General features: G+C 45.4%; 1 protein-coding gene across 1 annotated transcript in view; it reads left to right on the top strand.

Annotated features, from left to right (window-relative positions):
• Nucleotides 1-11,812: 11,812 nt before the first annotated feature.
• Ppp1cc (protein phosphatase 1 catalytic subunit gamma) overlaps nucleotides 11,813-26,921 on the top strand; it is a 24,213-nt gene continuing 9,104 nt past the window's right edge. Inside the window, exons 1-3 of the mRNA XM_004635915.1 lie at nucleotides 11,813-12,145; nucleotides 23,425-23,556; nucleotides 24,861-25,091. Coding sequence (XP_004635972.1) covers nucleotides 12,091-12,145; nucleotides 23,425-23,556; nucleotides 24,861-25,091 — 418 coding nt within the window. The 5' untranslated portion in view covers nucleotides 11,813-12,090. The remainder of the gene's footprint in view (nucleotides 12,146-23,424; nucleotides 23,557-24,860; nucleotides 25,092-26,921) is intronic.

Below are 26,921 nucleotides of genomic sequence, written 5' to 3'. Positions count from 1 at the left end.
TCCTCCCACAGAGCTAAGGAAACTGGTGCTGCCAGAGCCTTGGGATTGGCAGGGGAGCGGGGCTGGGGATAATGAGGTTGAGCAGGAAGGAGGCTCTAGGGACCAAGGATGAGGGACGCCCTGGGGAAGGCTGCGAAGAATGGGGTCCCGGAGGGCCCGCCTGGCCTCAGCCCCATGACACAATGCAAACGCTGAGGGCAGACTCTGTGTTATGAAAGCTCAGCCAAACCAGCACCTAGAGCTCCTAGCTCCAGGAAGGCAGCTCAGGCCAGGCCTCAGGCACCAGCAGAGCCCAGAAGCCATCCCAGAGGGCAGGCTGGTGTAGCAGGCACACATCAGGCTCTCTGAGTTCAAATCCCTCTACTGAGGCCTAGAAGCTGTGTGGCCTTAGGCAAGTGACTTCGGCTGTCTGAGCCTCCCTGGCCTTATCTGCAGAATAGGAATAATAGCAGTGTCTATATCAGAGGGATGCTGTGAAGATCAGATGAAATAAGCCATGTAAAGTTCTTAGGTGACAGTAAGTACTCGAAGCATGTGTGCTGTTGAGTGCTGTGGTACATGCTTGTAATCCCAGTGCTCAGGAGGCTGAGGCAGGAGGATCACAAATTTAAATCCAGCCGGGATAACTTAGCAATTTAGCAAGACCCTTACTCAAAATAAAAAATAAAAATAACCCTGTCTACTGCCACCCAGTGTCCCAGACCCTTACCAAGTCCTCATGACCTTCCTAATACATAGCCCCCACCCCATCAGCCCTACTTTACAAATAAAGAAACTGAGGCTTAGAGAACACAAGAAGGGCGGGCGAGTTAGCTCAGCAGACTAAGTCCCTGCTTAGGCAAGCACAGGGACAGGGCTTGGATCCCCAGCACCACATGCTGCTCCAGCCCTGCCCCCCCCCCCCCACCAGGGCCAGCCAGCCAGTCCAGGTGTGGCGGCACACGACTGCTCAGCAGGGTAAGCGCTTGCGCAGGGACCAGGCTCTGAGTCCCAGCACCACATGCCACACTGGCCCCGCCCCCGGCCACGCTGAGCCGGACACCAAGACCGGGTGCCATGGCGCACACCTGTAATCCCAGCACTGGGGAGGCTGAAAACAGGAGGATCACTATGAGTCCGGCCTCCGTGGGGTATGAATGCTTGCCTCCAGCCCCTGAGGCCACCCACAGTGGACCAGCTTTCTGTTCGAGCTCTGCTTTGCTTTCCTTTCTGTCTACCTCTTTGGTGTTCACAGGCTGTGCACGGCTGTGTTCTCAATGGCAAACAGTGGGCCCAGCGCTGCCTTACAGCCCTGAAGCATCTAGAAGACAGGGTCAGGCAGGAGCCTGAGACGGGGGGCTTGGGGAACTGAAGGTGGGGTTACTTTCTGGTTTGGTTTAGTTTAGTTTTGGTTTTGGTTCTGTTTTGTTTGTTGAACCCAGAGTCCTCCCACAGGGCTTCTGAGCCCTTAAAATGAGGCTGGACTGACTAAAGCGGGGCAGTAAGCGTACATCTCTACACATCTTGAAGCATTATGAATTTAAAAAAAGAAAAACACCATATAAACTGGACACAAAGGCACAACCCTATAATCTCAGCACTTAGGAGGCTGAGGCAGGAGGATCGCTGTGAGTTCAAGGCCAGCCTGAAATAGAAAGTGAGACCCTGTCAGGAAAAAATAAAATAAAATAAAATTCAGATGACAAGGAGCCCACCACAGCACCAGGTGCAGCGTGTCATTCCCCATTCTCCTCCCAGACGCAGCCCAGGGGACCCCTACCCTTCTCACCCCCAAGAAAACAGAGCCATGATTTTTGCAGTGATGGCAAATTCACCTGTGTGACCAGATCCACAGATGCCCTTCTTAGCAGGTGGTTAGGGAAGACGGATTGATGGAGGCTTCAACATTTGTCTGCTTCGGTGTTAGCTGGGGGCCTCGGGCTTCTAAGCAAGTTTCTGTGGTGTCGGCGTGCTCACCAAAGAGGTGCACAAGTATCCTTCCACCCTCACGCAGGTGCCAGCCAGCCTCTGCGGCAACTCGCACACCTCACGCAGGTGACCTTCTGGAAGTCCGTCGGCATCACAGACAACATGGACATGCAGGGACGGTGTGTCAGGTGTGGGACTTCGGGCTTAGTTGTTCCCTCTCACCCCCACCCTGGCACTGGGGATTGAACTCAGGGCCTTTGCCCTGAGTTACATCCCCAGCCCCTTTTTATGTTTTACTTTGATTTTGTTGTTGTTGTTCTGCTTTGTTTTGTTTTTGGGATAGCATCTCACAGGCAGTTCAGGCTGGGCTTGAGCTCACTTTGTAACCCAGGCTGGCCTCCTTCCTCAGCCTCCCGAGTGCTGGGATTACAAGTGTGCATCATCATGCCCTGCCGTTTTATTTTGAGACAGGGTCTCACCAGCTCACTAAATTGCCCAGGCTGGGCTCGAACTTGCAGTCCTCCTGCCTCAGCCTCCCAGAAGCCTGGGATCACAGGCACGCGCCACCTGGCTTGAACTTGGTTTGGATCCCACAAAACAGACTCAGAGACAGAGATTCTCTTGCAAGTTTTTACTTGGGTGGTGATTACAGAAAGCTTCAAGAGGGAACAGAGATGACCAGGGGAGGGGAAGAAGAAAGAAAAGTATGCTATGGTCCACATAAGCATCTCCCAAAGCTTGGTGTGTTAAAGGCTTGCTCATTACCTCTGCTGCTGTGGGATGGAGTGGGCCCTTTAAGAGGTGGGGCCTAGCAGGACAGTGGTCCCTGGAGGTGCTCTTTTATTTTTTTAAATTTATTTATTTATTTGTGTGTGTGTGTATGTGTGTGTGTATGGCCAGCTCAGCCCACCAGGGGGCGGGGCTGGCTGGCATGTGGTGCTGGGGGATTGAACCACAGTCCCTGTGCTTTGCTAAGCTTGTTCTAAGTAGATGCTTTAGACCACTGAGCCATCTCACCAGCCCTGGAGGTGCTCTTCAAGGGGGCATTAGGACCAGCCTCTTCCTGGTTCTGTCTTTGTTTTCTGGCTGCCATGGGATGAGCAGCAGCTTTCTCTGGTGTTCCCATAGTCCCAAAAGCAGCCGGGCCAAAGGACCATGGGCCGAGGCCTCCAAACTAAGCCCAAATAAACCTTTGTGTTGATTGCCTCAGGTATTTTGTTACAATAACAGGGAGCTGACACAAAGGTGTATTTCATGGAGCAACTTACCGTGGCAGGCTCCTGGGGCTCAGCCCTGCAGACAGCTCCAGGGGCCATTCAGAGCACACCTGAGTCCTGGAGGTGAGGGTTGAGAGTGCTGGGTATTTAGCCACCAACTTCCCAGTGGCAGCTGACATCCTAGCACGTCTAATTGCCCTGTGCTTGCTGGGCGAGCCAAGGCAGGCAGGTAGCAGGTCCTGGGCTGGAGGGAGAATGGAGAATCAACGGATGCTGGTACCGGGTGGTACCAGCACAGAGCAGGAAGTGCAAGCTGCGGCTGGGCCAGCTGGCACAGAAAGGGTGCAAGGATGGGGCGCGCTGACTGCATCCCCTGTCCACGCAGGCTCTAGCCAATGCCTGGTCTGAACCCTACATCAGCCCCTCCAGAGTTACACCCCTAACTTCCTGTAGCTCTGCTTCCACATCTGTAACCTGGGGTAATTATAGCACTGACTTCCGAGGACTGAATGTGAGAATTACACAGGATGATTCACATCAAAGGCTCCGAACAGAGGCACTGAGTCGCCTGCCATATAATGTCTGACGACACTGTAATGAGCATCACAGAACACATGCCCCGACGAGGGCCTTTAAGAACCGAGAAGGCAGCCAGGCATGGCGGTACTTGTAATATCCCAGCACTCAGGAGGCTGAGGCAGGAGGAGCATCTCGAGTTTGAGACCAGCCTGGGTTACATGGTGACCTCAAGGCCAGCCTGAACTGCATAATGAGATACTGTGTCAAAAAAAAAAAAAAGAAAAAAATATTTAGCCATAATTTTTAAAAATGTTTTAATAAAATTAAAAGATGCACACAAGATGCTTTAGATGCTTTTCTAAGCACAGTGCCTAGTGTGCAATAAATCTTCCTTGTGGGCTGGATTTTCCAAGCAAGCTTGAAGTCGCTGCTGGGTAAGAGCGGCCGGAAGCTAGAACTCGGTCGGCAGTGTTTGCTGCACACCTGCAAAGGCTCTGCGATGCGCTGGGACAGCCGTGAGAAAGACAGATGGCCGCTGCCTTGGTCACAGGCTGGATCCTTTCGCTCCTCCAGTGAGGGAGCCACGCTTCCGGACCCTGGCCCTGTGACTTCTCTGGTCCTCTTTCTCTTTTCTTTTTTTTTTTTTTTTTTTGCGGAACCGGGATTGAACTCAGGTCCATCCGCTTGCCAGGAAAGCGCTTATTCTACTGAGCCATCTCCCCGGCCCCTGCTGGTCCTCTCTAGGGTAGGCGGGGTCAGCTTCCCAGCAACCTCGAGGCCCTGAGCAGACACAGCAGAAGGCACAGGAGAACTTGATCTGGTGGCCCGGCCCCCCCTCGCGCCCTGAGCTGCTGCCTACGCGCGAGAACCTGCCCTGGTGTGGGAGAGAGAAAAACCAGCATGCGCTGCGTGCCTGTTCTGTGCAGCCAAAATGGCTTGCGTAGCGCGCATCCTTTCTATTTCGTGTCAGCAGTGTTTATGCTGTGCTCTAGGCCCTGCATGTGGGAGGGTTGTGTCTGAGGGTTGCTAAGGGGAGTAAACAGGGCTTGCAAAGAGGAAGCGCTTCCATGCTGTCTCCTGCCAACTCCTGTCCTGCTCTGACCCCTTAAAACCACAAATCAAGCCAGGCATTGCAGTCCACTCCTCTGATCTCAACACTTAAGAGGCAGAGGCAGAAGGATCTCTACAAGTTCAAGACCAGCCTGGGCTGCATAGTGACTTCAAGGCCCTGCTTCAAAAAAACCAAATAAACACGTAAATATTAAAGCCACGAATCAGAGACTCCCATCCCTGCAGGATTATGCAGGAGGCGATCAGGACAGGAAGCTGAGCCTTGCCTCCTCCCCTCCTCCGCCTCCTCCTTGACCCCATCCATGCCCTGGGTCTGCCACCATAGTCCTGTGCATCTCCCCACCCTGCCCATTTGCTAAGAACTGGGCTTTTATGTCCTAATGGAGGCTTCTTTCCTTTGGCAGAGACACCAGGCCGGAACTGCCAAGCACTTTGCAGAAATAATGTTCTGATGCAACCAAGGACAACAGAGAAAGAACTCAGAGAAAGCAAGCCTTCAAGTCCAGCGGCTGCTCTCACGTCAGACCCTGTTTCTCTCAATGCTCACCTGGATTTCTTTCTTTCTTTCTTTCTTTCTTTTTTTTTTAAGGAAATTTCTTTATTTTTTTTTAAAGTTTTTATTTGTGTGTGTGTGTGTGTGTGTGTGGCCAGCTCAGCCCACCAGGGGGCGGGGCTGGCTGGCATGTGGTGCTGGGGATTGAACCCCCGTCCCTGTGCTTTGCTAAGCTTGTTCTAAGTAGGTGCTTTAGACCACTGAGCCATCTCACCAGCCCCCACCTGGATTTCTTGGCGTGGCCTCCCTGACTCCTGCTTTCCAGTGGGGAGGTGGTAAGTTCACTCCCAGAAGTGGTGAAGTCCACCTCTGGTGCCCAGCATTGTCATTGTGATACAAGCCCGGCCACCAGCACACTGATAGTATCGTACCTGAATGTGTCACTGTGCATGTACTTTTTACTTAACATTGGCTAGTCACCCTTTTTGCTGAAGCCACCAGAGTTAGGTTTCTGGTTCTTTTTTTTTTTTTTTTTTTGCAGTACTGGGGATCGAACTCAGGACCTTGAGCTTGTCAGGCAGGAGCTTAAGCTGCTGAGCTATCTCGCTGGCCCTGGTTTCTGGTTCTTCTAAATAATAGTCTTAGTTTTCTATTTCCTTCATAATATCAGCATATAATATTAAATATAGTTTATTTATTGGTTTGTTGTATGTCCCCGGCTTTCCTCCACTACTGCCCGTGGGCAGAATTTTATCTTTTTTTTCCTCCTCTTGTAGGGCCCATGGGGGAAGGGGCTCTGTTTTGCTTACTGCCCAGAACAGTGCTTGGCACATAGCAGGTGCTTACCAAACGTCTTTTGGGTGGAAAGATGGAGTCCCGCCTAGACACCAGCATACACACCGCCTGGTGCGGGCCTAGGGAAGACCGAGGCTAACAAGCCTGATGTGTGCAGAGTGGTGACCTCCTTTCCAGGACACCTGATGTTCATGTGAAACACTGTGGGCACAGGGCCTGTCCCCGCACGGTGTTGCCCTGAAGTTCCTTTTGTCAAGTTTTGAAGACAGCAGCGTGACCGCAACAATGATTACCAAACTCTTGCTATTGCCCGGCCTCCCTCAGCCCCCTGCTAGACTTCCCTCACTGACTCCATTTCCCATCCCCCACAAAAGTGGCTATTCTTCATGCACCAGCTTACAGAGAAAGAAGCGGAGGTTCAGAGGGAGCCCAGCAGCAGACCCAGTGCTGTAGGGAGAGATGCCAATGGCCAGATGCCCACACAATGGCTTTTTTCCTCCCTCTCCTCCTCCCGTCCTCTTAAAAATAGAAGCTGCAAATCCATTATTTCCTTGCAACCACATCTTTCTTGACTGGAAGAGATCGACAGGAAGCTTTCTAAGAGGCTTTGGAATAATACCCAACTTTTTAAAAAAATATGTTTCAAAGTGCCTTCTTCCTTCTTCAACTGAACATTGCTGGGATTGTCTGTGATGTCTGGAGCTTAGGAAGCCATTTTGTGACCACTAGGCAGCCACGACAGTAGAATAACAGAACAGAAAGGAGAGGGGAAAGAGCCAGAGTTTTCAGCATATAAAATTGTGTACGTGCTGGGCATAGTGGTGCATGCCTGTAATCCCAGCATGTGGGGGTGTTGAAGCAGGAAGATTGCAAGTTCAAGCCTAGCCTGGGTAAGTAATTTGCAAAACTCTGTCTCAAAATTTAAAACTTAAAGAACTGGGGATGTAGCTCTGTGACAAGGGCCTAGACTCAACACCTAGTCACATACACACTCACGGCCAGCGGACGCCAGGGAGGCTTTCCCGTGGGTGGGGAGGGGGCCGGAGGGCCACCATGGGTGAGGATGTACTGCAGGGGTGCAAGCTGCCTGGATTACCCCCCAGCCCTGGCCAGGTCACTGTCATCGATATTTCCTGAGAAGAGAGGCCAAGCTGCTGCAGAAAGCAGATGGTGTCTGGGGACCATGGTGTCTGTGCCTGCCCACCTGAGTGGACCGCGGAATGGTTTTCCAGAATGGCCCAGAAATCTCTGGGTCATGGAAGAAAGGCATGCTAGGCCACATTGATTATTCTCGTCCTGGGGAAGAGGGAGTGTCCTCTTCCTTTTCCATTTCTTTCTATTTTGAAACCATCTTGAGCTTAAAATAATAGGTAATTTCCAAGCTGGAGATGGCCCAAAGACCAGCCTTCCAGTAGGTGAGTGGCCACACGTTTTTCTCTTCCCTTACATACTGGAGATTGAACCCAGGGCCTTGGCACTGAACTATATCCCCAAGCCCTACTTTTTTATTTTATTTTTTTTTAAATTTAAGTCTTTTTGAAACAGGATCTTGCTACGTAGTTCAGGCTGGCCTTGATCTCACTTTTGTAACCCAGGCTGGTCTTGAACTCACAGTGAGCCTCCTGCCTCAGCCTGCGGAGTGCTGGCATTACAGGCGTGCACCATCATGCGCAGCCTTTTTATTTTGAGGCAGAGCTAAATAGCTCAGCCTCTCCCCCCCCCTCAGTGGGGGGTGATGGCAGCCGCGTATGCAGTCCTCCTTCCTCAGCCCCAAGTACTAGGATTACAGTGTGCACCACCATGCCTGGCTTGGCTCCAGGAATTCTGCTTCCCCTTCCTCTCCGTATACTTGTATTTCATCCTCACATCATGACCCCTCCCGATTTTGAACACTGTGCCCTAAACATATGATCTTGCTTTGCCATTCCTACACAAATGAATTACGGCAGCCCTAATCCGTCCCCAGCTGGTCACGCCCGCCTGACATCAGCTCCAAGATGTCCTCGGTGGATTCTGCAGCACTTCGGCGTTCATTTCTGGCGCTCAGAAACACACCATGAGTTATTTTTCGTTCCTCCCGTGATTGGATATTTCCTTTTGCCAAACAGAACATTTAAAAAATAGCTATCTGTCATTATCACCACGGAGTTATATTGAGAAGGATATTTTAGTATAAATAAGGTCAGGAAGCCCTACTTTCTGAACCAAAAACAGACTTAAATTGAATAAGTTTTTTTGGCATTTGGGGTTGAGCCTAGGACCTTCACACTGAGCTACATCCTCAGTCCCATTTTATTTTGAGACAGGGTCTTGCTAAATTGCTAAATTGAGCAGACTGGGCTCAAATTTGCAATCTTCCTGCCTCAGCCTCCCAGAGTTCTGGGATTACAGGCACAAGCCACTGTACCTGGCATAAATCTGACTTTCTAAAAATCGATTCTAGGGGCTGGGGAGATAGCTCAGTAGAATAAGTGCTTGCCTGGCAAGCGCAAGGGCCTGAGTTCAATCCCCAGTTCCCCCAAAAAAGAAAAAAAAAATCAACTCCAGCTGGATATGGTGCCACTTACCTGTGATCCTAACACTTGGGTGGTTAAGGCAGGAGGATCACCATGAGTTGGAGGGCAGCCTGGGCTACACAGTGAATTCAAGGTCAAACTGAGATATACACCCAGCGCCAGTACACCCAGCTACAATGACAGCCATGCTTACTGTGATTGGAATACTACATAGTGCATATATGCTTCAAAATATCGTATGTACCCCTTTAATATGAAGTTGTTGTATTTTTAAAATATTTTTTCCATTTTTGGTGAACCCAGAGCCTTCCCACAGGATTATTTGCCCAGTACTTTTTAGTCTTTATTCTGAGATCAGGCTGCTAAAAGCATGACATACTCTTATAATCCCAGAACTGTGGAGGGTACTGAGGTAGGAGGATCACAAGCAGAAGGTGAGCATGGGCCACTTAGCAACTTAAGAAAACCTCATCTCAAAATTTAAAAAAGAATTTAAAAGGGCTGGGATGCAGCTTAGTGCAGACTTCAATCCCCATAACCATAAACAAACAACAAACCAAAACAAAACCCCACAGTTGCCCAGGCTGACCTCAAATTTGCAATATTCCTGCCTCAGCCTCATGAGTAGCTGGGATTACAAGCATGTGCCACCTCGTGGGAGTGACTTTTTTTTTTTTTAGGTTCTGTTAATTTTGTAAAATACTGGGTTTCCGTGGGGTATTTTCATATGGTTTTGTTTTCATGTATGAGAAAACTGTTTTAAAGAGAACTCTCCATTAAGAAAAAGCCACTGTCTGTAACACCACAAGATGCTGAAATGAAAGTGTATACTTGGGTCACAGAGCTGTAACCCACATTCCCCTACTTTCTACCCTACAAACCTTTCGTCAGACCCCCGAGGACCACTGGCAAACCCTCTTCCTCCAAATCCTTCACTCCACAATAATCTCCCCTCAGCTTTGGGGAACCACATCCAGATTGTTGGCCTGGAGCAAAGGCACCCACAGAGGCTTGTCTGCCTCGAATAGCATCTTGGAGGAATGAGTTCATGATCAACTTTTAAGAAGCGAACATTTCACATAAAAATCCCTAGGTCCCTCTACCAAGACGAAGCTGAGCTTTGATAATGGCAGAAATCCGGACCCAGCTCCCCCTCCACTCAGTGTTTACTGGGTGTGTGTGCGTGTGTGTGTATGTGTGTCTCAACCTGTGAGCTGTGCCACTCAGCTGCTGTCCTCCAGACTGAACGGAGGGGAGTGGCCAGCAGAGAGTGTCCTTGTGTCCCAGCTCGATCTTAAGTCCTCCTCCAACCTTAGGATGTGGGTGGAGGTGAACGCGCTGCTACATCGCTCTTACTGTGGGTGGAACCACGTGGAGATCATGGCATCCTGGTCCACAGCGAACAGGCCCACAGCGGGCGCCAGGGTTGGTGGAAACCCCGGGAGTGCACTGCGGGCGTTGCCTCCTGGGGGTGGTCGCCGCGGTGCGCTAGTTGGATAGCTCGGCTCGGCTACTTTCAATTCCCAGCACCGTTTCTGTAACTTCCAGGCTTTGCGAGCTTCAGGAAACAGCGTAAACCAGGCTTGGTAGTTAGTGCATGCCTGTGCTCCCCGCAATCTGGGAGGCTGAGGCAGAGGGGTCCTAAATTTGATCACAGCGGGCAGCTTAGTGACTTTAGCAAGACGCTGTCTCAAAAAAAATTTTTTTTTAAAGGCTGAGAATGCAGCGCAGTGTCACATCCTGAGGAAGAGTGCAGCTTTTAGTTTTTCTTTATTGCACTTACCAAACTGATAATTTGATTGCATCTCTGCTTCTTGTCTGGCTTACCAAACGACTCTCCATGACAGTAAGACCTTGTCTGTCTGGCTCAGCTCCACTTCCCGCCTGGAACAACGCCTGGCATGGAGCAGGGGCTCCACAGTCTGCTCCATGAATCTCTGTCTTGGACATTCCTGTTCCAAATGCCTTTGCAATGATGTAGCCTGCTTCTGAGCAGCCCAAGGTCTCACCGACTCTGGCAAGAGCCACACAGATGTTCACAGCAGCGTTGGACCTTGATCCCCAATTGTTATCAGCTGGGCTCAGAGCCCTGAGTGCTGAATGACAGTTGTGTGACTTGTGGTGGGTGGATCAGCAGCACGGGAGAGTGAGTTGGTGACTGAGAAAAGTGGAACAAGGGACTGAGCCAGAAAGGGAGAATCCTACATCTTAAAGGTCCGGTGCCAGTGCGCGCGGACTCCACTCCACCCCACCCTGAAATGCAAATCTTCCAAAAAAAAAACCAAAAAAACAAAACAAACCCATATGCCCAGATGGGGCAGATGACTCCATGACACGCGGGGAAGGGAACATTGCACCCTGCACGCCTTAAGAAGAAGCACCACGAATGCCTCTGGGAAGGGCTTTGCAAACTGTAAAGCGCTACCCAAAGACAGAGCATAGATAAGGCGGATTTCCTCTGTTCAGCGTGGGCTGCACTTCCCAACCCCGGCTCTCCGCGATGCGGCACCGGAGGTGACAGCTTGGGGTCCCCTGGGAAGGACGCCCTTGGGAGGCCGGGCAGCTGGAGGAAGCTGGAGGAGACGGAGCCGGAGAGCCCGGCCCAGCGCGCGAGCCCTGCAAGTGTTCATCTGCTGCAGGGCTCGGGCTGCAGCCGGAGCAGCCGCTCCGAAGATTGATTACATAACTTCCAGGGTTCAAGGAGGACAACCCAAAGACAGGCCATTCTTTTAGGACCCCCCTGCGCCCCCCCCACACTAAAGTTATAGAAGTGCACAAAATAATATGCAAAACTCATATTCCTACCACTCACCATGAATTGTGAGCAACTTAGCTTATCTATGGGAGGTTTTCTGTTGCCAATTAAATGCTCTTCCCGCAAGTCCCTATATCTGAACCCACAATAAGTCAACCTACTTTTCTTTATTATTCTCCCTCTCCATCCACGTTTATCTAAAGGGATGAATTGCAGAGGTTCCGAAATCTCTCGGCGGGTTCGCACAAGGCCAGGTCTGCAAAATGGAGCCCCCGTGAAAAGATCCCACGGAGATAGCAAGCTTTGGGTTGCAGAGCGACAGCCCCCTCCCTCCCGCAACTGCCGCGTGCAACTTTGCAACTCCTGCTCGGGCCAGGCGGTCTATTTGTTCGGCTCGCTTGGCGGAAGGATCCCGCGCGCGGGCGCAAGGAGGCTCAACCGTCTATTCCCCCGCCCTCGCTCTGGCCCCGCCCCTCTGTCATCCTATCCCGCCCCCTTGAGCCATGGCCCCTCCCCTTTCCTCGCACCCTACGGCCCATAAAGAAGTCCCGGCCGGGCCGCTGCACTCCCCGCGCGCATCCGTGCGCCGCCCGAGGCTGGCTAAGGAGTCGGCGGCCATTTTGTTCTTCTCGTGGTTCCAGTAGGGGAGAGAAGGAAGAAGAACGAGGAGCCGGGCGGTTGGGGGGGTACCCGCCGCGGCCGCTGCCACCGCCGCCGCCACCCGCCTCTGTGCTCGTGGCGTGGGAAAAGGAGGTGTGAGTCCCGAGCGCGAGCCGGCGGCGGCGCCGCTTCGGGAGGGTCGGCGGTGGGGAGGCGATGGCGGATATAGATAAACTCAACATCGACAGTATTATCCAACGGCTGCTGGAAGGTGAGAGGGACGGAGAGGGGCGGCCCCGGGGGCTCTAGGGCGGGGAGTTGGAGCCCGTAGGGCCGCGGAAGGGAGCACCCGAGTTGGCTCTCTGGCCGGGGCTACCGCCGCGGGGAGGCCGTGGGGGTCCCCAACTTGGCGCCGCCCGCCGGTCATTCATTGCAAAAAAGTGCAGCCTTGCTCCTTCTTGACCGAGAAATTTGAAAGCTGCGCTCTCCTGCCCAACGTTTCGCGCCCCTTCCTAGCTCCCCGCGAACCTGACCAGTCTTTGGGGCTGAGAAAGGGGGTTCTCTGCCGGCCCCCGCGGACCGCGCTTTTTTTCTCCGAGATCTCTAGTTTCCGGTTCTCATCTTCTCTCACAGCAGTTGGAAGGGTATGGGTTCTGCCGTGCTTGGGAGCCCTTTGCCTGTCTTGGATCCTTCTTTATTGTGGCTCGGAAGTCAGGGGACCCATTTCTAGTTCTTGGCAACAAACGTGCACGTCTCCCACACACAACACCCCAGAGCTTTTTTAAGTTGTCCCGATCTTGGAGTGATCTCCGCGCTCTTTTCTGAAACCCGAATCCAGCGATGAGGACAGTATCGGTGTCTTTCCAGTGCCAGGCTCGGCGTGAAGCGCTTTGCGTTCGCCGCATTCTTACTGTAATAGTAACTTAGCGCTGCCACAACGCCCATTGTGCGCGTTCTTTGAGCTTTTCGGTTAGTTCTCACAAGTCTTTGGAGGTAGGTACTATTTAATTTTTTTGGAGAGAAGACTTAAGACACAGAAATGAAGTCACTGGACCAAGGTCATTCAGTGACAGTCAAGTTTCAAATCCAGGATCTGCAACTTTCTACAATACACTGCCACTCTGAAGGAATTCTCGTGTCCGGTGGCCGAGGAAAAGTTGAAGCAAAGCTTTAGTTTGGGCTGCATAATGAAGTGGGAGAGGGCCAGGTTTTGACTTTAAAGCAGGAGGCAAAAATGCGCTGTTTCACATGCAAAAGCATGTCTATTAATGTTGACATCTTTTCCAGGATTTTGGAAGTATTCACTCGAATCCCATTCTTGATCTGAGCACTTAAAATGGCTAAGTTGTAGCAGTGTTTGCTCTTCCATTGTCCACCTAAAATATTGTTGGAACTTAATTGCTGTGAGTAGAATTAAGAACATGAACTGCAGGAGCATTCTGATTAAAGGCAGTAAAATGAAATACCATCTTTTTCTTAATCTGCCTATTTTCCTTTTATATTTTAAGAAGGAATCCACTAAATATCTGTAAGGACTCCAGAAATGCTCTTGAAATGTATAGGTGAGAATCTTGTCATTCCGTGTAAAGACCATGTTTTTCACACAAATAAATGCAGTTGCTTATAAATTATATGAGGTCAGAAACCGATTAAAATAATTTGCCATAAGACAATTTAACCTCGAGGGCCTGGAAGTTAGCTCAGCGGTGTAAGCGCCTGCCTGGCAAGTGCAAGGTCCCAAGTTTGATCTTCAGTACTGGGGGAAAAAATCGAGAGAGAGAGAGAGAGAGAGAGAGAGAGAGATTGAAAGAGAGAGATTGAATCTTCCCCCAAGACATGGTCACACTATGTCATCTAGGCTGGCTTTAAACTTGCCTGTATTCTGTCGCGGCCTCCCAAGTGCTGGGATTACAGGAGTTCACCTCCATGCCTGATTTAAGAGAGTAGTTCTTTTACTAAACATTTCGGTTTTAGTTTTGAAGTTCTGCACATCTGTGCAGGCGTATGGTGGGGTCAAGCTAGAGGGGATTTGTTTCTGTATGAAAACAGAATTGTGATTATGTGTTAGAACCATCAAACTTTAAGATCATCTAAGTGTGATTGACCTAAAAACTGTTGAAAATTTTACCTGGTAAACTTGGCTCTTCTGGTTTTTACTTTAAAAAAAAAATTATTTGTAATACTGGGGGTTTAACCTAAGTCCTTGTGCATGTTTGTTAGGTGCTCTACCAAGCTACAGGCCTAGTCCACCCCCTTGCGGGAAGTCTTGTCTTTTGGAGATAGAGTTTCCATATACAGTTCAGGCTTGCCTTGAACTCCCTTTACTCACAGCTATCATCTTGCCTCAGCCTCCCAGTTGGTGACATTAAGGCCATGTGCCACCATGCCTGGCTCTCAGCCCATTTAAAATTTTATTTCCAAACTAGTGCAGTTCTCCTGCCTCCAGAGTAGCTGAGACTAGTCATGTGCTGTTGCTCCTTGCCTCATCTATTGTTCATTAATAGTTTGTGTTTACATGTTACGTTGCACCTGAAAAACAGATCTTTTTTATTTTTGGAAATTAATGTGAAAAATTAATGCCTTGAGTATAGGGTAGCTGCCTAGTAAAAATACTCTTTTTTTTTTTTTTTTTTTTTTTTTTTGTACTGGGAATCGTACTTAGGACTTTGCACTTGTCAGACAGGCACTGTGCTGCTGAGCTATATCCTGGGCCCTAAAGGTACTTTTTCCTGAATGTTAACTTGGCAGAGATTTGGTTTAAGGTGATTTGTTGAGGATGTGTGTAATGGGATGTTGATGATGAAGTTTCTGCTTTTTGTAATGCCTGGTCATTTTTTTTTCCCAAAGAATTTTAAGTAATTATGAAAAGGAGAATGTGACTTTTGTGACCTCGGGAAGCTTTCCTTTTAAGCATTGAAAATCTATCTCTTAAGCTTGAGGGCTATCTGAGTTAATTGAGAAATGGTTTAGTAGTACTAGCAGTAGTAGCAGCAGTAGTAATAATAAAAAAGATTCCCAAAAATGATGTGTTAAGAAGAAACATACTGGTTTAGGTCTTAGTGACTTCAGATTGCAGCTTTACTGTTCTCTAAGCTCAGTAGCTTTTCAGCCATGAGGCATCACCTGTGACCCACTGAGAGAGCTTTTGTGAGAAGGGTCCCTTTATTAAACCTTAAAAGTTGCTTCTACTTAGGATACCTGGTGTTAGCAAGTTTGATAAGTACACAGTAAAACCTGGGAGATTTAGAACATAAAGCTAGCCACTGGATAGTATTCTTTGTTGGAGAAGGGAGAGACTTGGGCATTTGCTCTGTAAATTTCAAGGAGTGATGGCTAGAGTTTTTCTTGTGTAGTAAGTGCTTGTAATTTATTTTTACCTGCTGGTTTACAAGAAGGCTGCTGTCAAACTGCAAAACTGTAATTGCCAGGACCTTTGAAAATGACAACTTTGTCCTATCCTTTTGGCTCACCAAAAGTATTTGCTCCTTTAATCCTATACATAGGGATATTTCTGAAGCTAGTATTCAGATATTCTGAAACCGTTGGCTTTTTAGTGTAATACAAACCCATTTCTGTCTTAGTGTTTAAAAAAGGCAACAGCCTTTTCCTAAAAAGCCATAAAGGACAAGAAAAGCGGAGTGAAAAACAGAGACAAGTATACTGGTTTTAAAAGTTATTCAGATGCTAAGAAAAGAAAAGAAAAAGAGTCTTTCCTAATGAACATGTGCAGCTAGTTTCAACAGTGGCACCCAGTGGGGCCGGGGAGATGGCTCAGTGGAATAAGCACTTCCCTGGCAAGTGTAAGGGCCTGAGTTCAATCTCCGGTTCTGCAAAAAAAAAAAAAAAAAAAAAAAACAGTGGCACCCAAGTTGTAAGTTTCTACCCCTGGCTTAGGAGATGTCTGTTGTGAGCCCCTGCCTTCCTTCTAGTATGCACATTACAAGCCCACAGTGTTGCCTATGTGGCAGATGATGATCTGCATGGCCATGGTGAATGCCATCTGTAGTAATCCCAATGCTCCATAGGCTGAGGCAGGAGGATCACCACAAGTTTGAGGCCTGCATAGGCTACATAAGTGAGGTAAAGGCCTGCTAGCACCAGACAGCAAGGTCCTATCTCATAGGGGTGGGGAAGGAAAGCTTCCTTGCAGGAAGTGATCTGTAGACCTTTTTAAAGCCATACCATCAAAAAGAGTACTATCCTTGTGCCCACAGTGCCCTTTTGCTTCGCAGTAGAAGGCAGCATTGAAACTTCACAGGGTTACATCTTTCTGTTGTGCTTGGGAGATCTGCGGTGCTCTGGAGCCCCAGCTAGCCCAGGAAGTGGAAGTGGGGCCAGCTGTTAAGTTGGTGAGGTTGGCTTGTGCCTTTGAAACTGCAGTTGCTATTAATATATGTATGTATATTTATTATTACTAGTTTTAAAGGCAGGGTCTCTATATAGTTCAGGCTAGCCTTGAGCTCACTTTGTAGCCCAGGCTGGTCTCAGACTTACAACACTTGCAGTGATCCTCCTGCCTCAGGCTCCTAAGTGCTAGGATTAAAGGTTGTGTGCCACTGCACCCAGCTTGAGAATTTCTGATTTTTGTTTTTTGCATTACTGGGGATGGAACTCGACCCTGTGCTTGCCACGCAGGTGCTTATTCTACTGAGCTATCTCCCCAGCCTGAATTTCTGATTTGAAGCAGAAAAAATTATTGCTGTTATGGGCTTAACTGTGTCCCTTAATTTATAATTGGAGCTAGTATAGTAATAGATCTTAAAGGTTAAAATGTGAAAGAAATACTGCGTGTTAATTGTTCTGTAGATGAAGACCTAGCAAATATTAAGAAAAAGATCTACTTTTTAAAATGTTTTAAGGCACTGCCACTTGCTAGCCTAAAACTGCACCTGTGTACCAGGCCTCTTCCTCTCTCTGGGTTTGGGCTTCCCCGCATCGACATGCTAAGTGCACCAAGAAGGTCGGCATTGTCAGTAAATACAGGACTCGCTATGCTGCCTCCCTCCGGAAAATGGTGAAGAAGGTTAAAATCTGCCAGCATGCCAAGTACACCTGCTCCTTCTGTGACAAGACCAAGATACAGAGGCGGGCTGTGGGGATCTGGCACTGTGGCTCCTGCATGAAGACCGTGGCTGGTGACGCCTGGACCTACAATATCACTTCTGTGGTCACAGTCAAGTCAGCCATCAGAAGAGTGAAGGAATTGAAAGACCAGTAGAAGCTCTTACTGTTTGAGACATCCCTAGCCTATAATAAATGGGTTAATTTATGTAATGAAAAAAATAAATAAAATGTTTTAAAAATTATTTTTATTTATTTGGTACAGGATCTCGCTGCGCAGCTCGGACTCATAGTAATCCTCCTGTCTCAGCCTCCCCAGTGCTGGGATTACAGGCGTGCACCACAACACCCGGTTTTGGTGGCTGGCTCAGCAGCATTTGGTACCAGGGATTCAACCCAGGTCCTTTGTGCTTGCCAGGCAGGCACTTAGACCACCAAGCATCTCCCTAGCTCCAAGATCTTCTTGAAGCTGGAATTTTAGAACACATTTTAATGTTTTAGTGTTAAACTTACATATCTGAAACATAAAGAACAGATTTATTTGTAGGTCTTGATGATTTATCTGAAATCTGCAGTTTCTCCAAGTATGTGTGTGTGTCTATTTTAATGTATTTAGTACAGGGTCTCTACATAGATCAGATTCATTGCGATCGTGTTTTCAGCCTTTAAAGGTGACACCAATCCCAAGCGCTGGGATTACAGGTATGCACCATTCTATAGTCTCCACTATAGACTATAGAGTGTGCTCATCCCTTGTCTAGAAAGGAGTGGGATGGATTACAGGGCATGAAAACTTACGTAGGGTCAGATGTATGGTATATTCCATGTTTGTTGAAATGTGTTGTTAGATTCTAGAAATTTAAACATTTTTCATTGTCTTCGTCTTAAGTGGAGAGCATTGAACAGTGTTCGCAGCTACCTCCCTTGAGAAAATTGGTGTCACCTTTAAAGCCTGAAGTGTAACTGTAACACCTGTAGTGACAGCAAGGTGGGGGAGGGGCCCAGGGTAGAAACAGTTAAGCTAAACAGAAGTAGGTTTCCACTGACCCAAAGGAATTTTAAAAACATTTTTGTGGGGTTTTGTTTTTTGTTTTGTTTGTTTGTTTGTTTGTTTTTGGTAGCATTTTTGTGTGAGAAAGTTTAATGTGGGAAATACTGTTTTTCTTGTTTGTGGCCGGTCACCTTCTGAATCTCAGATATGAGGTAGTGGTTCACTAATATGAATGTGATGTGGCTTTTGAAGATTAGTTTAATAGGATTGTCTTAAAACAGCAAACCCTGGTTTAATTTTATACTGGTTGTTTCCATATTAGACATTTAAAACTTAATTCAGCTGGGGCTTTTCAGTATGTGTGCTATTCTAAAATGACCTTTTATATGACAAGAATGCTTTTATTCATAATCTCGGTTCTAATTTTATTCTATAATTTTCATCTCCACGTTGTTCTAAATCTATATGAACATTGTTCATACTTAAAAATCTTTATCAGTTTGTATTTCTTTTTATTGTATTGGTACATTTTAGTTATATATAGTGATAACATCATAGGAAATTTGTACCTTTACATGTTGTTTCTTTTGTGTGTGTATCTAGTACAGGGTCTCACTGTGTAGATCGGACTTGTACTGACCCTCTTTATTTACAGCCTCCCAAGCACTGGGGTTGCAGGTGCACCATCCACCACACTCAGTCTCATTAGCTCAGGGTGCCCCAGGGATGGGCCCAGACTGCAGACCCGGGAGTCTCTGGGCCCTGGATCTGCCTAAAAGGGCGCTTTAATCTGCTAAGCTATTTGGCTGGTCTTTTTTTTTTTTTTTTTTTTTTTTTTTTTTTTTTTTTTTTTTTTTCTGATTCTCCTCTCCTTCAGCCTCTCTTACCCTGTTTATTTATTAAAGTTATATTTTTATTTTTTCTTTTTTTGTCCCTCCTCCCTGTCTCATGTTTTTCTTCTGCTTTTTAAAGATTTATAGTGCATTTTTGTGATACATATTGAATGCATTCATTGTTCCAACAGTTCTTGATAAAATTGGACATTTTTGTTTATAAGAGATGTTAGTGACTTACCAAATAGGCCAGATAATGTACCTTTTTGCATCATACTTTTTACTATTAACATCCTAACACACTGGGGTGGTATCAAACAGTTATAATCCCAGCACGCCCAGCCCTTGGGAGGTGAGACCAGCCTGGGCTATATAGTGAATTCAAGGCCAGTTAATAGCGAGAGAATAAGACATTTTTTTAAAATATTTTTATTTATTTATTTATTTTAAATTTTATTTATTTATGTGTGTGTGTGTGTGTGTGGCCAGCTCAGCCCACCAGGGGGCGGGGCTGGCTGGCATGTGGTGCTGGGGAATTGAACCGCGGTCTCTGTGCTTTAGCTTAGCTTGTTCTAGGTAGGTGCTTTAGACCACTGAGCCATCTCACCAGCCCGAGAATAAGACATTTGAACTTAAAAAATATTGAAAGTATCTTTCAGGTAAAGAATAGCACTTAGAACAATTTGTGTTTGCCTGGTTAGCCTAGTTGTCCTAATTATCTGTTACCTACTTAAGAATGTAAACATCATGAAGACCAAAAAAAAAAAGACAAATTGGTGCCCTTTTGTTCTGTTGCCTAGATGTCCCCCAGCATCTTAACTGAGTGACTTGCAGTAGGTGCTTAACAATTATATTTTGATGAATGTTTGAAGCATGGTAAATAAGTATTGTCTTACGGAACATTCCATAACTTAGGTATTATTTAATGCCTCCTGTTTTTAAGGAGACATCATGATTTTACATCTACTGAATCTTTCTTGAGCATTGAACATACAGTATTAAGTCTTGATTTGGAAACTTAATGTAGATGAAATGTTTAAGTGGAAAGGTTGTATCAAGACCAGTCAAGTCAGGACCTGAGTTCAATCTCTGGTTCTGCAAAAAAAAAAAAAAAAAAAGACTAGTCAAGCCCTCCTTACAAGCTCTGGCCTTGGTCTGAGTCACTAAATTCCCAGCTTCTAAGTTGAGAGTTTATGAGACCTGACTTCATAGCATTATTCAGAGTATCAAATACCAGTGTAAAGTCCCATAGCACTGTACTCAGCCTAGTGAATGTTAGCTGCAACAGACAGCTAGATGGACTGAAAATAGTGAAGCATAGATATTTACGTTATTGAGAGGTTTGACATCTTTTACATTTGGACTGCCAAAACTAATTTTGAAATGTTGAAATTTAAGAGTAACCCTTTCCCCAGTTCGCAAAAAAAGAGTAATCCTTAATTAGAAAATCATCTCAGTCTGGTAGGAATATGACAGTTTGTTTTATAATGCTACAAAACATTATTTTATAGAAATAGGGTTTTTAAAAATCAAAACAGGGTTTTTGCTAGTCAGAAGTATATAGTTGGGTTGGGGTATATAGTTAGTGGTAGAGTACATAACTAGCATGCGTGAGGTCCTGTGTTAGATCCCTGGCACTGGCACCACCCAAATAAAATCATAGTCTGGGGCAGGGGAGATAGCTCAGCGGTCTGAGCACCTGCCTGGCAAGCAAGCTCAAGGGGGACCTGGGTTCGATCCCTGGTATCGCATTGCTGTGCTGGCCTGTACCAAATAAATAAGTCTTTAAAAATAAAAGCACAGTCTGGAGTGTATGTTTAATTGTAAGGTCACAAACAACAGTACTTAAAACATTGATTCAGGCCTCCTGCAGCTAATTTTGAGCACTTGCCCATAATTGAGGGGCTCAAGTACACAGCAGAGCAAGATCGCAGTGGTCCAGAACTTACCTTCTGCCTACCAGGGGGTCTGGATGAACTCTGGGAATTAGAGTACAAAATGCAGTGTTGTGTGGGGGATGACCAGTGTTGGGAGGGCAGTTCAGAAAGTGTGATGCAGAGAGGAAGATGTTACCATGTCTAGAGGTGGCATGGAGAGGGTTCCAAAGCCAAAAAAATTGGTATTGGCAACACTGACTTAATCTGATGGGATTGATTTACTACAATAGAATTTCTGTAGCAGCAAAGTAAGACTACCATTTATATAGATAGGAGCCAAATTATCACAGAATTCTTCTGAAAGACTTAAGAATGAGCCTCTCATTCACAAGTGTGGGATTCTGCTGAAGAAAATGCAGACTGAAACCAGAAGCTTCTAGGAGTTCCCTCTTGGCCAAAAATAAAATTTCCTGCTGGGCGCTCTGCCCATTTCTGGCTGACTTGTAGAATCACTAGTGACTGGAGTTTTCTAGCCAAGGAAGCAGGATCCCTCCATCTTTCCACCATCGGGGTTTCTTGAGTTCTGTCCTCTGTGTGTGTGTGTGTGTGTGTGTGTCTGGATCGAAAAAGAAAACTGCTGTTGCTTTTAGGAAAAAAAAAAAGTTGTTGCTTAATTGTTGATGTACCAATTTCAAGTCTATCCTCAAAGATTATCATTACTCTGGTTTTCAGAAAAAAACTCAGTCTTTTAGTCAAGTTCCATATTTTTGGGTCCAGATTAAAATGACTTGCCTAAAGCTATAGAACAAATCCAGAAACTTCTGACTGGTACCCGGTCCAGCCCTGTCTTTTGTCATTTTTCTCTTTATTTTGTGCTTGAAAAGTTTACCGGCTCTCATCATCCTTCCTTGCTTAGTGTTTTTTACTGAAAAAATAACAGTTACACACTGTTGTTCGCTCAACTTGTTTCTTCAGAAAATTCAGGGTTGTGGTAGCCATCAAGGTTTAAGGGGCCCAGTATATAGCTGAGTGGCACAAGCAGCTGCCTGGCATGTGCAAGGTACTGAGTTCGATTCCCAGTACCCCCCCCAAAAAAAAATACCAAAGCGGCTGTAGGATGGTTTTTATTAGAGCAGTGTTTCTGTCTCAGACACACTGTTTCAATGAAAAAAATTCTCAGCAGATACGAGGTTTCTTTTTATTGCTGTTATAGTCTGTTAGATATTTACAGAAAATACTAGATATAAAGCAGTGAAGTAAACCTTTCTGCTGTTAATCAGCTATTCTACAATTTTAATACAGAGCCCTTTTTTTGAGACAGGGTATCCTGTGTGGTTTAGTGGGGTGATCTTTCTGCCTCAGCCTCTGATCACTGGGATTATGGGGGTATGCCACCACACCCTGCCAATACAGAGCCTCTTGAGCTAATAAAATTTAAAATAGCAACATGATTTAGTTTGATATTGTGATTTTGCTAAAATTAAGTCACAACACTGGGTTCTATATGAAAAGATGTAACTTTAATTTCCCCGTGTAGCCTGCCGGCCCTATATTTTTACTTTAGTTTCAATTTAGAGACTCCTTGCTTTCCTAAATCTTGTGTACCCTAAATAATTAAATTCAAACACTTCGCGGGTAATCAGACTCCTTACATTTTCAGATTGCTGCCAGCCAGCAGTAAAATTAGGGTACATTTAGCAGTTCTGTGTTATTTAATCTGTACTTGATGACTGACTAATCTGTTGCCACTGGAACCAAAACATTTTTCTTCATTACTGCTAGTACTTACCTACTGATAAATACTGTTGCAAGGCCTTTTGTTTTGACAGTGAACAGAACTGAAAGCTCTGATATGTACTTGAGTTCAAGATGTCTCATGTTGTGGGATTATTTCTTTCTCCTATTTTCTGTCCATTCACATGACTTCAAAACTTTCAGCACATAGCGATCCCCTTTGTCACGTGTATTTATTTAATTTATTTTGTCTTTTTGAGACCAGGTCCTCTTATGTAGTTCAGGGTAGCCTTGAGCTCACTTTGTAGCCCAGGCTGGTCTTGAACTCACAATGATTCCCCTGGCTCAGCATCCTGAATGCTGGGTTTATAGGCATGTGCCACCATGCCCAACTCAAGGCAGAGGATTCTTGAACATTTCTACTTCCACATTTTAAAATAAGCAGTTCTTAAATTTGGTAACATGACAGTCTGAATGTGCTGTGCAAATGCTACTGGTTATGAAGGCTGAGAGTACTGGAGACCAAAAGAGCTGTTGTAGTGGGAGGACTGTAGTTGAACACAGCCAGATGTGTGGCTTGGATGTAGAACAGACCAGAAGTTATGTGGTATGTGGAGTCATTTCTGACACTTAGTGTTCTTACACAGCAGTGACCCCTTGTTTGGGATGTGGTTAAGGAGTCTTGACTTGGTATGGGAGATGCAACTAAACTAAGTCCAATAATACCTAAGATTTTCTGAATCTAGTTAGTCACTAAAACTGTGTTCTTCCCTGGGTATGGTGGTGCACATTTGTAATCCTAACACTCATGCTGAAGCAGGATTGTAAGCTTGAGGCCAGCCTGGGCTACATAGTGAGTTCAAATCTAGCTTGAACATAAAGTGAGGCCCTCTCTCAACATCCCCCCCATGTTCTTCATGAATATCCTAAAAAATAAAGACTACTTAGAAAGCAAGTTAAGCCATATTTTTACCTTCTTTAAGTATTACAGTTTTTTTTATGTTAAATTGTAATTTGGGTTGATTGAGCTAACTGGAATTTTTCCCCCCTATAGTGAGAGGGTCCAAGCCAGGTAAGAATGTCCAGCTACAGGAGAATGAAATCAGAGGACTGTGCTTGAAGTCTCGTGAGATCTTTCTGAGTCAGCCTATCCTACTAGAACTTGAAGCACCACTCAAAATATGTGGTAAGTTTTGGCACGTTAAATTTCTTTGATGATATGATTCCATCAAGGGTCTGTTGACTCTGTATTAGCTAGAAGACTCATTTCTATATAATAACCTGGAACTACTTACAATGGCAGTAGAATAAATGCCTGAGTGGAGTTAATTTACTTAAATTTGTATCATTTTAAAGAATATTTCATTGAAAGTGTAAACAGAAAACAAAACTAAGAAGGGAGAGAGCTAAGAAAAGGTCTAAACTACGTCAATATAGGGTTATATTCAAGCTTAAAGCAACTCTGGTTATACCTAAAAATACAACTTGATTTTGGAGCTCGTTTAATCCTTATACTCTTGTACATTGTAGAAGCAAATTTTCTATACAGATTGTAAAAAAACTAGAATAATATGTTCTAGCATATTTGGCTCAGGTTAAATTTGTGTGCTTTCTTTTCTTTTTTTTTTTTTTTTAAGTGAAATGCTCCTTGGCCATTATCTGGCAGGGGAAAGTTGAAGTGGTGTGGGTGTGGGGTATGATTTTACCCAGAGGTTCAGTTGACATAGTACAGGAGACTGAGCTGTCAGAGATCTGATAGTGATCAGCCACCCTGAAAGGAAAACCATGTTACTTGGCAAGAAAGCATGCCGAGACAGAATATGCCTTTCCACAAAATAAATTCAGAATTAATTGAATTTCGTCTGAAGTTCTCGACATATATGCATTTAAAATTTTTTTATACTCTGTTGAATGAAATGTGATACAAAATTGGTAATTACTTAGTGTTAGCTGTATTTTTGTTTTGTATTTTTAGGGAAGGATCTACAGGGTGTTCAGGGTCTCACTACTAGATTGGACTCTAGTGACTGGTGCCACCACACCCAGTCTCCGTTGCTGCGTGTCCCAGGGGCAGGCCCTGGGGTCAAACCCCCAGGCACTTTAGTCTGCTGAGCTGTTTGGCCGGCCCTGGTGTTAGCAGTCTTTAAAAGAAAGTGTCTCAAATCAGGCTGGCTTTGAACTCCTGCTATCCTTCTGTTTCAGACTCCTAGAGTACTGGAATTACGGGTGTTTGTGCCATCATGCTCAGCCTTTGGCTGGCTGTCAAATGAAGGTCTAATCATTAGATCGTTTAGTGTGCAATGAAAATTTCAAGAATGTCTTTCTAGGGGCCAGGGAGATAGCTCAGTAGAATAAGTGCTTGCCTGGCAAGCGCAAAGGCCTGAGTTTAAACCCCGGTTCCACAAAAAAAAAAAAAAAAAAGTCTTTCCAAAGCTTTGTTGGTGAATTTAATTATAGTTATGGTAACACTAACCAAATTCTTGCTTCTAGGTGATATTCACGGACAATATTATGATTTGCTTCGACTTTTTGAATATGGTGGTTTCCCACCAGAAAGCAACTATCTGTTTCTTGGGGACTATGTGGACAGGGGAAAGCAGTCATTGGAGACTATCTGCCTCTTACTGGCCTACAAAATCAAATATCCAGAGAATTTTTTTCTTCTCAGAGGGAACCATGAATGTGCCAGCATCAATAGGATTTACGGATTTTATGATGAATGTAAGTATTTTACACCTAAGGAAGAGATACTTAAGATACGGTTGTTAGAATTTGTGAGAATTTAGACTGAATTATAATATTGAACTACTGAATGGTTTTTTTCTTAGTCGTTCCCCTTTTTTAGGATAGAAAAGAATGTAATCTTGTGGATTCCTTTATAATATGATCAGATTAGGAAATAATCTCATTGGTAGTTTCTTTAATGTAATTCTTGTGAGTACTCACAGATCACTTAGTTCTTAGTATAATTCAGAGAACTTGCTCAAAGTTTTTGCTTTTAACAACTTACAATGTATTTTCATGCCACAAATTCATTTCTTTAATGTCTATAATTTAGGAGTTGGTAGTAAATTTTATGGAATTGTACAGCTGTCACTACAGAACCCTGCAGACATTGATCTGTGATATCTCTAGATTTGCCTTTTCTTGTTTGTTTTGTTTTATTTTTCCAGGCAGGGTCTTGCTATGTAGTTCAGGCTAGCTTTGAACTCACTGTGTAGCCCAGGCTGGCCTCGACTTTGCAGTAGTCCTCTTCCCTCAGCCCCACTGAGTGCTGAAATTACAGGCTTGCACCAAAATTTGCCTTTTCTAGAGAATATTAAGTTTAATATTGTATATAATAGTTATTGAAATGATAGTTTTCTGGTCTAGTTGTACTCTGAAATGTGTTGTATAGAGAAAACAAGTACTAAATTTTATTTTTTATAGTATCTTACATATTTTGTGACCCATTGTAGATTGTTTAACGAGGTTGAAGTTATTTCCCACTCCCCCCTCCCCTACACTGAGAATTAAACCTAGAGCTTTTTTACTGAGCTCCATCCCAAGACCTTATTTAATTTTGAGATTGAGGTCTTGCTGGGTCTCTTTAAGTTGCCTAGGCATGGCTGGAACTTGATGCTTCTGCTTCAGCTGTGTGCCACCATGCAGAGGCTGTTACTGTTTCGAGCAAACAAAATGTCAAAAAGGTTTCAAATACTTGCTTCCACCATCCTTTTATTGTGCATTTCTGCTAGGAGAGAATTCAGGTTAGGAGTAGAAGGGTGATTAAGGATTTTGGTCACTTAAGACTTGGTGATATCTTCAGAAGGTCAGAGAAGGATTGTCAGTGTAATCCCTTGATGGCAGTCATAAGCTGTATTTTCTTAGACTATGATCCTCAGATGGGGAAGGGAGATCACATTTGGTCCATTTATTAAACATGGATCTCTATAGAGAGGTAATAGACATAGCCTATTTTTATGATTTTATTTTTTGAGTTAAATCTTTTATTCTTCTGGTAATCTCTTCCAATGTTAACTACTTCCATTGTAGGTAATGAAATATGTAAGACTCCACTTCAAATGTTGGCACTGCTATGAATATAGTCTTTTTTCCCTTCACTGCAACTCAGAATTAAAACTTTGGTTCTTGTCTTATATTTCAGTCTCAGAAGTAGTTTCCACTGCAGAAGTTATTTGAAGACAGTCTTAGGCTTTTTAGCAGGGTCTGTGACCAGGGACGTAGCCATCTTAAAACCACCTTTGTAAGGATTGGGGATGTAGCTCATCACTAGAATGCTTGGCCGGCATATTCAAAGCTCTAGGCTCAGTCCCCAGTAACACCCAGAAATTTAAAACCATATTATCACAGCTGGATGTTTGCTTGATCTGTGAATGATAGATCCATTGGAGGAGGTAGGAGAAATCACCAGGGGAAAAATCTTGGTTTCTGGAGCAACTGGGACAATTTGATCTGACAAGTATATTTGAGTATTAACAGTAAGTCTGTCGGGGGCTGGTGAGATGGCTCAGTGGTCTAAAGCACCTACTTAGAACAAGCTTAGCAAAG

The sequence above is a fragment of the Octodon degus genome, unplaced genomic scaffold, assembly GCF_000260255.1.
Source record: "Octodon degus isolate 3935 unplaced genomic scaffold, OctDeg1.0 scaffold00076, whole genome shotgun sequence".
Taxonomy (NCBI): domain Eukaryota; kingdom Metazoa; phylum Chordata; class Mammalia; order Rodentia; family Octodontidae; genus Octodon; species Octodon degus.
The sequence above is the reverse complement of the archived record's forward strand: the minus strand, read 5'-3'. Positions and strand labels throughout refer to the sequence as shown.